Here is a 13,882-nt window from a genome sequence, read left to right on the forward strand (position 1 = left end):
TTGAATTTTTTTCAAAATTGTCGCTCTATTTTTGTTTATAGCGCAAAAAATAAAAAACCGCAGAGGTGATCAAATACCACCAAAAGAAAGCTCTATTTGTGGGAAAAAAGGACGCCAATTTTGTTTGGGAGCCACGTCGCACGACCGCGCAATTGTCTGTTAAAGCGACGCAGTGCCGAATTGTAAAAACCCCTTGGGTCATGTAGCAGCATATTGGTCCGGTCCTTAAGTGGTTAAATGAGTACTTTCGTAATATAAAAAATCTGCTTACCAGCGTTTAGTTGATCCTTAGGAACACTTAACAGAGTAGCAACGTTATTTATTACTTTCTGCATCTCTGGTCCTATTTTAAACTTGTCCACTTCATGCAATGCTGTGTCATTGTCTTCTACCTGGACCACAAACTTTTCACAATGGTCAAAGAAACGCATGAGAGTGTCATTCACCACAGGTTCTCTACATGTTCCATCTGCTAAAATAAAAATAGATGTTATTGTTTGACATCAGTATTCTTTCATTTATAACTTATGATTTCTTTGAAAATAAACTTTATCAAAATCGCACAGACACTTTAAGTGAAAGCTGCAGAGTCACATGCATATAAAACGCAAGCAATGAAATCTATATCTAAAAAAATAAAGATATTGTATTTTAATATATTGGGGGTTATTTACTAAAGGCAACGCCACTTTGCACTAGTAGTTCTGAGGGGGAAATGCAAGGAAAAAAAAAAAAAAAAAGAATTTTAGCTTGCACATGATTGGATGATAAAATCAGCAGAGCTTCCCCTCATTTTTAGATCTACCCCTCAGATTTACAGCGACTGCACTTCCAAGTGCAATTTCAAGTGCAAAGTGGACTTGCCTTTCGCAAACAACACCCAATGTATTTACAAACACATAGCACTAGAATCTACGGAGAGGTGTGTGAATTTTTAGCTTGATAAGTACCGTATTTATCGGGGTATTGCGTGCTCCGGCGTATAGCGCGCACCCCTAAAGTGGACCCGCATTCCTGTGGAATTACAGGATTACAGTTTTGGTGTCTTGCGCGGTGTCCATCGGCGGCCTCGTCGGGTCCGGCGTCCATCTGCGGCTTCGGGTGTCCTCTTCGTCGGGTCCGGCGTCCTTCTGCGGCGTCCTCCCCGCTTGATCCCAGCGCTGAGTTTGAATACTGCGCCGGCATATACAGAGCGCAGTACACTCGTGTATAGTCGGGCAGGCTCGGCTACTCTCGCGCTCACGTCCTGTATGTCCAGGACGTGAGCGCGAGAGGAGCCGAGCCTGCCCGACTATACACGAGTGTACTGCGCTCGGTATATGCCGGCGCAGTATTCAAACTTGGCGCGGGAAAGCGGGTATCGGCGTATATCGCTTTTGGCAGGTCATTTTTTTTTTCTCTGTACATACCTTGATATCCTGATTTTGTCCAGGGCTTCCGCGTTCTGATGACTCTGGGACTGGGCGTTCCTATCCCAGCCTCAGGGTTTCTGATGACTGCGGTACTGGGCGTTCCTATCCTTCGGTTCGATGATTGACGGCTTGTGAAACAGGTCCCCTGTCGCACAACGCGCGTCACCAGGTTCCCGGAGATAGCTGAGCTGTGAGTCGGCACTATACGGTGCCTGTGCCCGCCGTGTAGAGCTGACTGCGCAGGCGCTGTATAGTGCCGACTCGCAGCTCGGCTATTTCCGGAAATCTGTTGACGCGCATTGTGCGACAGGAGACCTGTTTCACAAGCCGTCAATCATCGAACCAAAGGATAGGAACGCCCAGTCCCGCAGTCATCGGAACCCAGAAGCCCTGGACAAAATCAGGTTTTAAAGGTATGTACAGAGAAAAAAAAATTACCTCCCGAAAATAAATGTCCTTAGTATCATTAGTATGCTAGATCTAATTTAAAAAAAAAAAAATTTGGGTGAACCCCCGCTTTAAGCTGATTTCTTCACAAAAGGGGGTCCATTATCTTCAGACATAAAGTAAAAAACTGAGAGCTCAGGGGAGGTGCACCTATAACCCATTACTATATATAGCGTGTAACATGTTTAGCGTCTACCTCCTCTATCCCCCTTCCTTGTGACAGAGGGCAGGGGATCTTCTCCCCGCACCCACTGTCACAATTCAGAAATAGCGCAGCCATGCGGGGCTGCACCCACATGGCCTGCCTCATTCATTCACAGATCTCTGTGAATCAATGAACTACAAGTACTGACAAGGCTTTGTGGCCGACGGCTTGTAGTTCTCAATGATCAGCTGTCTAGGTAGTTCATTGAGCATCCAGCCATTCAGCAACTGCCTGCCTGTATCGGAGGTACAGCCAGACAGCTACACTGACAGTCTGCAAGACTGTGGCATTACACCTGTGATCTGTCAATTGTGGGTGCAATGCTTTACAGGTCCCCCCCAAAAATCATGGACTTTCACAGATCAACAGCACTTGTAGATCAGGCTATTAATAAAAAATCTCTTGTAACTAAATGCAAAACAAAATAATTATTTGTAACAAGTGCATACTTTAATATTCTGATCTGATCTACCGACTACTGCAATTAGTGCTTGAGCTACAGTCGTTTTTAAATGTGCAAACATAGTCTAGCCAGAGAAAGTCAAACTCTGCTAATCCTGTTACAATTTTATCTTTTAAAAAGCAAAAAGTTGCATGCATCTACTCCTAAATAAAATATGATGTTTTACAAAACATAAATGGACATAAAACAATTAGGGGCCTTTCACACGGACGGATAGAATGGTGCTTTTAGCTGCGGATTTTCTAGTTTTCTACCGCAGCTAAAAGCACACAATGCTTTCCTATGGCCCCATTCACACACAGCGTTTAGCTGCGATTTCGTTGCATGCGGTTTGGTGCGAATAGAAAAAATAGAATTGAATGCGTCGAGGTGAGATTTAGCGCAGCTATATGCACTTAACCGCAGGTAATCGCAGTCTTTTGTGTCAACTGCGGATAGCAGCGTGAGAATAAAAAAAGAACAGGAAGCACATCATAATCAAAAAAAATAAAAAGGGTTGCTATGGAAATGACTACCGCAGCTAAACGCGGCCGCATGTAACCGCACGTAATCGCAATGTACAAATGCAGCTAATTTCACTGAAAATGTACATGCTTTTAATTGTGGCAAAACTGCCGTCCGTCTGAAAGGGGCCTTAAGCCCTGTACACACGATCGGTTTGTCCTATGAAAACAGACCGATGGACTGTTTCCATCGGTCAAACCGATCGTGTGTGGGCCCCATCGGTTTGTTTTTCCATCAGTGAAAAAAAATAGAACATGTTTTAAAATTTTTCCTATGGATAAAAAAACGATAGAAAAAAAATGATCGTCTGTGTGGAAATCCATCGGTCAAAAATCCGACGCATGCTCGGAAGCATTGAACTTAATTTTTCTCTGCACGTCGTAGTGTTTTACGTCACTGCGTTTGGACACGGTCGGATTTTTGACCGATGGTGTGTAGGCAAGACTGATAAAAGTCAGCTTCATCGGATATCTGACGAAAAAATCCATTTGATTAGATTCCATCAGATATCCGATCGTGTGTACAGGGCTTAAGAACACACAATTTTGGTGGTAGTGAAGACAGATTCAATGAACAACACTCTTGCTTACCTTCCTGCTCAGTATCTGGCAGTTCTGGGAGTTGGAGGTAGTTGTGGGTCACACCTTTGATAAAAGACTTTGTGCTGTCTACACATCGATGCTTAGAGCTGGTGGTGAAGGACATCTTACATTTCTCGAGTTTGTCTGCGGTAAACAGAGATGGGAAGAGAGAAGCCAATCTATAAGCCAAATTCTTCATGTCTTCCTCTCCATTCTTTACCAGCTGACCATCCATCCAGTCATCGTACCACATGTTCCAGCTCTGTAGCTCCTTCACCAGCTCTGAATTGCTTTCACTTTGTTGAATTAGGTTATATATCTTCTTCATCTTCTTTATTTGTTTTTGAGTTGGATATCTCCGACCATGTCTGATCACTGACACAACCTGAAGAGGTGTACAAGTATTGGGCAGTAGATCATGCTTTCTGGAAACCAATAATGGATTCACCAGAAGAAAGGGATTGACTTCTTCATATCGGGTTTTTGTTCCAAAATAAGAAGCTAGTCTGGAAGAATCGGAGTTGGAGAGCCCACCAACACTACAGAACCATGTGACAGAGATGAGAAGGATCTGGGCAGCTTTGGGGGCATATCTTCTGTATTCACAGAGCAGTAAACTCATGGTTAGCGTTGCAGGTCCACAGACAGTATAGAAGGGAGTCTGTAGCATGTATATAGTGAAATAAGCTGTTGGCCTTCCTTCATTTATGGTAAGTCCTACAAATAAGAACAAGTAAAATAAACACATGTAAATACACATTCCAGCAGACCAATTGTTAACACAAGATACAACCAGATTTTTTTTTAGCAGTCTAACCTCTGGCTGAAATAGGATAGAATCCCCCAGACGAAGACACGTGACTGTGTCGTAACGCGTAGAGATTGGCCGTGGCAGACGTACACCATGAGTGACGTGAGACGGCGCAGAGGACGCCACTGTTTACCTTTTTGCATTGATTGTTATTTTTACATGTAAGCGCAATTTTAACCCCAATAAATGTGCCAGAAACTTTTATACTACACTATTGGAGGCCTCCGTTTGTCCCCTTCTTGTTCCCTGGTACGGAGAACATATAGGCATTGTGATTAAGGACCGGGTGCCGCTTGGACCGTGAGAGACCAAGGATACCAGAGTGTGAGGGATACATTTTGCGCTGTACTGCGGTTTTAACCCTTGGCTGAGGTGAGAGTTCTGGGAGACCAGAACAGTGTCTTGTGTGGAGTATCTCATTCCTCTTCGGGGGTATTGGATATCTTTCCTCTCTTTGCAGTGGACTGCCATTTCACAGTTTATCACTTATGGACTTTATTTTTTGTGTTACTTAGACCTTTGGTCACCGTATATCACGTTTGTTCACTCCTTCACAGCTTTTTCACTGTATTACTATTATTATTATTATTATGTGTCTTTATATATTTTTTGCGCAATGACCTGATTCACTATTTATTTACTTAGTATTGTTGTGTATACACTGCGCAGTCATTGCTGCAATTTATTTACACTGTAATTTTTGGTTTATTTATTTATTTAGTAGCGCAGAAGCTCATTTATACATTGATCATTGATGAGTTGTTATGGAGCAACACAAGCAATTTGGAAGAGAGTAGAAATGACCTCAGTGTTCTGCCCCATTGTTTACTCAAAGATGAACTCTGGAATTAGGCAAACCTCACCCCTGCAGCAGGGCCCCTTGCACTGCAAGAGTTAAAGTGTCATTAAACCCAGACTATTAAACAATTAAAAGTGGATTTAAACCCTCAAAAATGTTTTTAATTAAGGCTTGCACCTTGTACAGTATGGGATTTCATGTCATCGGTACCCGATCGGGGTAATCCAGCTCTGAACAGTCCTCTTATCTTTTTTCAGTGAGATAAAAATGGTCAGTCAGAGAATTAGGAGTCTGTTTATCCCCCTTGCTGTGAGTGACAGGTGATTTACATATTCTGTGTACCTCAGATGCCCTCCTCATTTCTTCTCCAGCTCTCCCAGGATAGGCTGTTCCACACTTCAGCATGATTGGGTATGCTGGTCATGTGGTGACTTTTGGGGTTTTGACTGGATGTTAGTGATCATAGCAGAAGTTCAGTGTAAGAAATACACAGGAGAAAATTCATGTTGACAAGGGGAGGGTAGAGATGGGCGGGGAGTCTACGGACATCACAACTTTACCCACCAAGCTCTGGACAACAAACCCACACAGAATCTGCAGTTTTTTGGGTCTCATAACAGACAGAGGGGGGACATTTGACAGGTATGGATACATGCAGGAGGCATGCATATCCTTATAGATAACCACTATGACAGTAGTTTAGAAAGGATGATAGTGTGTTTACATCCACTTTAAGGACCAGGCATATTTTTAAACTTGATGCTTACAAGTTAAAATCGTTTTGTTTTTTTTTGCTAGAAAATTACTTAGAACCCCTCAAAAAAGTTGAGTTATTTTGATTGGACAGAAAATTTACACTGTTATACAAGCTGTACACTCACTATATTGTAGCAAAGTGTAATTTCTTCAGTGTTGTCACGTGAAAATATATAATAAAATATTTACACAAATGTGAGGGGTGTACTCACTTTTGTGAGATACTGTATATTAGGGTTGTCCCGATACCACTTTTTTTAAGACCGAGTACAAGTACCAATACTTTTTTCCCCAAGTGCTCGCCGATACCGATTACCGATACTTTTTTTTCAAGTGTCAGTGATAGGTGGCACTGACAGGCAGCACTTATGGGCACTGACTGGTGACTGGCGATGATGGGCACTAATAAGTGGCACTGACAGGTGATAGATGGCACTGATAGCAGGCACTTGTGCGCACTGATAGCACTGATAGGTGGCACTTATGGGCACTGACAGGTGGCTGGCACTGAAATGCTGCGAAAAATGACACAGGATTTATATATAAAAAAAAAAACTATGCTGCAACGCTCATCTTGGTACACCCTGCACTTGGCTGCAGTAAGCAGCAGCAGACATCTTGTTATACCCAGCCCATATAGCTCGGGCTGGGTGTAACAAGATGTCTGATGCTGCTTACTGAAGCCAAGTGCAGGATGTACCAAGATGGGCGTAAGGACGTTCAGCTGCTGACGGCAACAGAATGTGACAGCACTGGTCACCGATCCTGATGCAGCTGCGCCCTACACCCCTGCCAGCTTACCAAGTTCCACTGTAGGTGAGAACTCGCTCTCCGCCCGCCGACTCCGTCCACCGACTGTGCCTGCCCTCTCCAGGAAGACTCCGCCCACACTTTCTTTCCACAGACTCTGCCCTCCTCAGCCAAACTCTGCCTGCACTCTCCATCCACAGACTCTGTCCGCCCTCTCGAGCCAGACTCCGCTCGCACTCCCCCACCCTCTCATGTTCTCCCCAGCCACTGACTCCTTCCGCCCTCTCCGGCCACTCTACACAAAAAAAAAAAAAGTATCGGGTGAAGCATCGGGAGCATTTGCGCATTTGATACTAGTATCGGTATCGGGACAACCCTACTGTATATATAAAATATATGTGAATTAATTATGCCAATTATCACTTCTCTGTTTTGTATCACATTAAATGCTCCTTTAGTCTAGGGATGCTGGGATAAGGTGTATTACTTACCCCAACACTCACTCAGTGCTTTTTTCTTCTGCTTAAAGTTCATTGCATACCGTGCAGGCCTATTAACCCTATATTGTATGTGGGATAGGGAGGTTGTGACTGGGCCACAAATTGTCCCAGAAAGGATGTATTGCTGGACTGGTAGCACGGATGGGGGAGCCTGCCAGAGCTAGGAATAAGGTACGTTATCTCTGCACCCTTAGGCCCCATTCACACGGGCGTGCCGTTCGTCCGTTGTTTCCTCCATCCGTTGATGGAAGAAAATTCTATTTACATCCGTTTCCATCAACATCTGTTTTTTGGAACGGATCAAAGCCCTGCAATGGAAGATTTTGTCTAAATTCTGGAGTTCATCTTTAAAGGAGAAGTTCACCTGTTGTATAAAATCATGTACATCTTTCTGCAGGTAAAAATAAATAAAAATGTAACATTTATTTTTTACACTGGGGGGTGTAAAGCATTAAATATGAGTGGAACATCTTACAAAGGTGAACATAGCCTTTAACTGCATAGAGAAAAAATGAGGCAGCCGAAAAGCTGTTCTCTAAGCCACTGCTGAAAGAGCCTACAGCTTCCTCCAGTACACCGGAGGACTCACCGAGTGGAGGATCCGAAGCGGATGACACAGTACCCGTGGAAGACTCGGTGCAGGCCGGCCTACTATGGGACACAGTGAGTACTCCAGAGCAGGCCCCAGCTAAGACGCAGGGCCCAGAGAGTCCTACCATAGAGGGAGAACCCACGCTGAGGGACATATTTACTGCAGTCACTTCATGTAATGTATCCCTGGCAGCACTGACCACGGAAGTAAAAGGGATGAAGTCAGAAATCTCATTTCTCAGACAGGATGCCCAAAAAATGAGAGAAAGAACCTCTGCCTTAGAGGAAAGGGTGAGCACCATTGAGGATGACATGGGGCCTATGCAGAGGGACCTTGTTTACAATAACCATTTAATAGACCAACACTCTTCTCGTTTGGAGGAATTAGAAAACAGGATGAGAAGAAATAACGTAAGGGCTATAGGCCTGCCTGAGAAAATGGAAGGAAAGAATCATGTGGAGTTCATTGAGAAGTGGCTGATCGCAACTTTTGGAAGGGAAGCATTCTCCCCTATGTTTTCTGTTGAACGGGCACACAGGGTGCCATCTAGACCCCCACAGCCGGGAGCACCGCCGAGACCATTCCTGTTTAAATTCCTGCATTACCGGGACAGGGATGCCACGCTATACAATGCCAGAATTAATCCGACAGTACTGAAGATTGACAATACTAAAGTCTCTCTATTCCCGGACTTTTCTGCTGAGCTACAGAAGAAAAGGAGCAAGTTCCTGGATGTGAAACGTCGTCTAAGGGACCTTGATCTGAAGTACGCCATGTTGTATCCGGCCCGCCTTCGGGTAGAGGTTTTTGGAGCAGTCCAATTTTTTGATTCCCCTGCCACTGCAGCACATTGGCTAGATCGTGAAGAGCAATCAAAGAGGCAAGGGGTAGACGACCGGCGGACTGAAAAAGTTTAATCCGATGACCCAGCATATTATATGCTCACTCTCCAAGTTGCCTTTGTAAGGCGGTTTTTGTTCACTTTGGTTACTAAGGCCCAGAGTTTTGCTGTTGAGAAGCTTTAAGACACTGTGGTGCGCTTCCACTGTTGCCCCCAAGAGGGTTGTTTCCGGCCCTAACCTACTCCGTGACAGAGTTACGCTAGCCATGTTGGCTACATTACATATGGTACTAAAGAGTGATGATCCCACCACGCCCTGCTCACTGGAAATCGTTCTATACACTTTTTTGTTGCTTTTTTCGTTTTTATTTTTTTCCATGTTCTCCCTAGCCTATAGCCCACATGATTATGAAACAGGGATCCCTTACTGTAGTAGATACGGGTCCCAGAACGGTGTTATGCTTATTGTCTGTGATATGCCTCTGACTTCCAAAATGGTTAATAATGATGTTCTAGATAATTTTTACTCATACCTGATAAGATTGTATCCTCCTGCTAATACTAAGATCCCAGTAACATGTCTAATATAACTAGGTGTCTGTCTTGGAATGTCCGAGGCCTGAATAGCCCGGTTAAGCGCCTTGAGGTACTGCGCACTATTAAGAGACTGGGCGCTGAGGTGGTCTGTTTACAGGAGACTCATCTCCCCCCGGGTTCTACCCCGAAACTGGCGGCTAGGCAATTTTGCCACCAATACCATTATACCCATACGGTATACTCGAGGGGAGTGAGTGTCCTGGTCCGTCGAAGCACCCAGTACACACTTATAAATGCGAAGATAGATCCCGAGGGCAGGTACATCTTTTTATATTGCTCCCTTTATGGGGTTAAATGTGTGTTGGCGGGAGTGTATATTCCCCCACCGTTCTCTTCTAATGTATTGAAAATACTGGCTGAATTTGTGTCCTGTCTTCCTGGTATTCCAGTCCTAGCCCTAGGGGACTTTAATAACCTAATGGAACACGAGAAGGACAAACTTAAGACTGGTGCGGGACATGGGGGGCAAGACAAAAAGGGTCCCACACCTTTTGCTCGGTTAATTGAGGAACTGGGCCTGTTTGATGTCTGGAGAATGCATAACCCTGACGCTAGAGTTTATTCCTGCAGGTCAGCTTCCGGGGGGGGGTCTGTCAAGAATAGATATGGGTTTCGGTAATGGTCTATTATTACCATTGGTACGGAACTCTGTATATCACCCGAGACACACCTCCGATCACTCTCCGTTTAAGGTAGATCTGGGCCTAGGTGAAAGGAGAGGTAAAACACTATGGAAACTTAACCCGTTTTGGTTGTCTCTCATTCCAGAACCAGACCCAATCCCGAGGCTTCTTGGGGAATTCTTTGGGGATAACTTAGGTACGGCGGAAATCCAGGTGGTGTGGGATGCGGCTAAAGCGTTTTTGAGAGGCCAATTTATCATAATTATTAACCAAGTCAAAACGGGCACTAAGGAATGGGAGACACGTGTGTTAGAGGAAGCTCGCAGTTCTGAGGCAGACTATGTGGCAGACCCATCTAATGATAATATAAAAAGAAGGTGGATGGCCTCCCAAACCATGCTTAAAGACCTCTCGTTTCAACTAGCTGAAAATAAAAGGTTCTTTTTACAACAGAGACACTTTGAAGAGGGAGAAAATACAGGTCATATGCTGGCGATCCTGGCTAGATCACAGCAGCCCCCTTCTCATATCGCGGTGGTAGCGGATGCAGGGGGGGCACTATGCCACTCCACATGTTCCATTATAAACTGCTTTCAAGAATTTTTCCAAAACGTTTATTCATCAAAGGTCAGTCCCACCAGCGAACAGTTGCACTCTTTTTTGGATAAATATCAGCTGCCAAAACTTCCCGGGTCAGACGTAGCCATGCTTAATGCTCCCCTTACTAGCGAGGAACTCCTGGAGGCACTGGCGCAGGCACATAATGGGCGAGCGCCAGGAGCTGACGGTCTTCCCTCTGAGGTTTATTGCAGGTACTCTGAACAGCTCATCCCCATTCTATTAAAAGTTTATAATACAGCCTTCGAAACTGGAGTACTACCCCCATCTATGAATGAGGCCCTGGTTGTGGTTCTGTTGAAGCCTGGGAAGGATCCTCTCTCCCCGGACTCCTATAGACCGATCTCTCTCTTGACATTTGACATTAAATTGCTGGCCAGAGTTCTGGCCACCAGACTCTCCAAATGTATTCATCAAGTAATACATAGGGATCAGTCGGGTTTCATCCCTACGAGGTCCACAGCACAAAATCTGCGTAGGCTATTCCTAAACATACAGGTGCCGGTGGACAATCCAGGCAACAGAGCTATATTCTCTCTAGATGCGGCCAAGGCATTTGATAGTGTTGAATGGCCGTATCTTTGGGAGACTCTGCGCAGATTTGGGGTTGGACCATCCTTCCTAAAATGGGTACAACTACTGTATAGCTCCCCGACTGCAAGAATGAGAATTAATGGGGAGGTCTCTGACTCTTTCAGGCTCTTCCGGGGCACGCGGCAGGGGTGCCCCTTGTCACCCCTGCTGTTTGCCCTAGCCCTAGAGCCCTTGGCAATACATATGAGAGCTTCACCCGACATTACAGGCTTCATCAGGGGTGCAGGGCGGGATGTCATCTCTCTATTTGCAGATGATACACTGCTGTACTTGGGAGACACCCAGGAGTCGCTGAGGAATGCGATGACTTTGATCGCAGACTTCGGCGAACTATCAGGCTTCAGCATTAACTGGAACAAATCAGTGCTTATGCCCCTAGACCCCCTGACAGACAGACTGCCTGATTGTGCCAGGGATATAGTGGTAGTAAACGAGTTTAAGTACCTGGGAATTCTGGTTACGCCTGACCCTTCCCAATATCTCTCTTTGAATCTGGCACCATTGTTGCATAAATTCAGACAGAAATGTGCGTCCTGGAAAAAACTTCCCCTATCAGTTACAGGCAGGGCGAACCTTATTAAAATGGTGTGGGCCCCTCAGCTCCTGTATGTTTTTCATAATACCCCGATTTGGATCCCTCACAGGTGGTTTGCGCAGATAGATGCCCAGTTCAGAGATTTAATTTGGGGTGGTAAGGTGGCACGTATAAAACTTACCACACTACAACTAGCCAAGGACCAAGGTGGTTTAGCTGTCCCTCATGCCCGTTACTACTTCATAGCATCACAAATCCAGCATCTGGGAGACTGGGGGGAGGTGGACCTCGGAGACCCAATACGAGCCATACTACTCCCGTCGGGATCAATGCTTCCGGCGGCGTCTCATTTGGAAGCAGGGCTCACACACTTGGACCAGACTATACCTACGGTGGTGCTACTGAATACGCTGTGGAAATATGTCCGTTCTAGTCTCAATGTCCGGGGGGTATGCCCCTTTACTCCCATTTGGAAAAACTCCTATTACAGGGAACTTTTTAAACTAGAAGGCTTCAGGCCCTGGGTAAACGCAGGTATACACTATATTACACAACTGTTTATTGGCCCAACCCTCAAATCTTTTGTTAACCTGCAGGAAGAGTATGGCTTGGACAGAACCCAGTTCTATAAATATTTACAACTAAGACATGCAGCTCAGAGAGAAATCAGGCTCTCCCCTATTTCGTTAGTGAGACACCCCCTTCATAATGATGTGCTTTTCAATAAAGACAAAAAGGGTATGATTTCTCTAGTATACTCCAGACTGCTTAATGTTACTCATGATGCATCAGCATTACCATGTAGGAAGGGGTGGGTATCCGACCTAGGTCCCATTGACGGGGATACATGGGAGCTGTGTTTGACCTCTGCCCCACTGGTCTCGGTATCGGCGCAACACAGACTTTCTCATCTATTTCTCCTCCATAGAGTATATAGAACACCCACTCGTCTACACAAATGGGGCATACGGGACTCCCCAATATGCCCAAAATGTAATGTGCAGGAGGGAGACCTACTGCACATGATGTGGAAGTGTCCAAAACTTTTCGGATACTGGAAGTATGTTACTGATACTATATCCCAGGCGTATGGCTTTCCGCTGCCCCATGACCCGGTGGTGTGTCTACTGGGTGGCCTTGAGATACCCTCGCTGTCTCCCAGTGGTCATACAGCTGTACTTAGACTACTGTATGTTGCGCGTAAGGCCATCGCCAGATATTGGATCACTCCCCGAGTGCCTTCAGAGAGCCAATGGGTAAAGATGGTAAATAACCTACTGATAAGGGAAAAAGTCACGTACCAACATAGGAACGCTCTTAAGAAATTTTACTCACTATGGCAACCCTGGTTGGATATACCGGGTCTGGGACCAACGCAATTGATCATGGAAAGGCTTTTACAGGGATAAAGAGGCAGGAGATGAGTGGAGATGGGCTGGTAAGATGTGGGATGAATACCGCTCTAACAGTTTATGATTCTTGGAGCAGAGTGTGGGGTGGGAGAGACTGAATCAGGATGTGGTTTATGGGTCTATGTGCCAGTTGCAAATGTAAATGTAATTCATTGTGCTATGGTTGGGTAGGTTGAATAGTTACTGTGAACGGAGCCCAGGGTATTACAGGATAGCCGGATTGGAAGCAAATTGGACAATATTATATCCGAAGTGGAGGTAGAACTCGGCTTATCTTGACTGTTGTTATGGGGGCGTAAGCTCCTCCCATGTTTGATATAGCTCAAGTAATCATAAATGCACAAATAATAACTATCTTTCCCTTAAATTGGCACATAACTCTCCTGAATGTAATAATACTGTTTTTGTATGTATCCTAAAGTATTGTTTGACTATTTTGCTTCAATAAACCTTTTTCTTGATTTAAAAAAAAAAAGTAAATTTTAACAAAAAAAATACCTTCTACAGCTCTCCGATTCTACCAATTCCTTTTTTCGCTGCTGTAATACAACGTCCTGTTAGAGGGTGGCTATGTTCATTCTCTATAGTCCTACTGTATGTTGGAGCATAGCCACCCTCTCTTATTTACTCCTTATATGGACTATGGCCCATCGACAAATGGATTTGTGTGCATAGACCATTGCATTTGACCTCAACTAACATGCACTGCTTGTTCCAAACAAACGGAAGTTAGAGGAAAAGAATAGTTTCAGGAGCTCACAGAAGATATTACTAGGAGGTAGAAAAACACAGTAAAAACAATTTCATGAAAAAAAGCATAGATGGGTACACAGCCTTTGAGA

General features: G+C 44.8%; 1 protein-coding gene across 3 annotated transcripts in view; it reads right to left on the reverse strand.

The window, feature by feature from the left end:
• MINPP1 (multiple inositol-polyphosphate phosphatase 1) overlaps nt 1-13,882 on the reverse strand; it is a 79,794-nt gene that overhangs the window by 62,736 nt on the left and 3,176 nt on the right. For 2 of the 3 annotated variants that reach the window (XM_040362053.1, XM_040362054.1), the window contains exons 2-3: nt 3,622-4,329; nt 272-472 (exon numbers count right to left, since the gene is read on the reverse strand). In XM_040362053.1, the coding sequence (XP_040217987.1) occupies nt 272-472; nt 3,622-4,282 (862 nt within the window). In that variant the 5' untranslated portion in view covers nt 4,283-4,329. The remainder of the gene's footprint in view (nt 1-271; nt 473-3,621; nt 4,330-13,882) is intronic. The other variant, XM_040362055.1, reaches the window with a different exon arrangement.

Source organism: Rana temporaria, chromosome 8, assembly GCF_905171775.1.
Source record: "Rana temporaria chromosome 8, aRanTem1.1, whole genome shotgun sequence".
NCBI classification, from domain to species: Eukaryota; Metazoa; Chordata; class Amphibia; order Anura; family Ranidae; genus Rana; species Rana temporaria.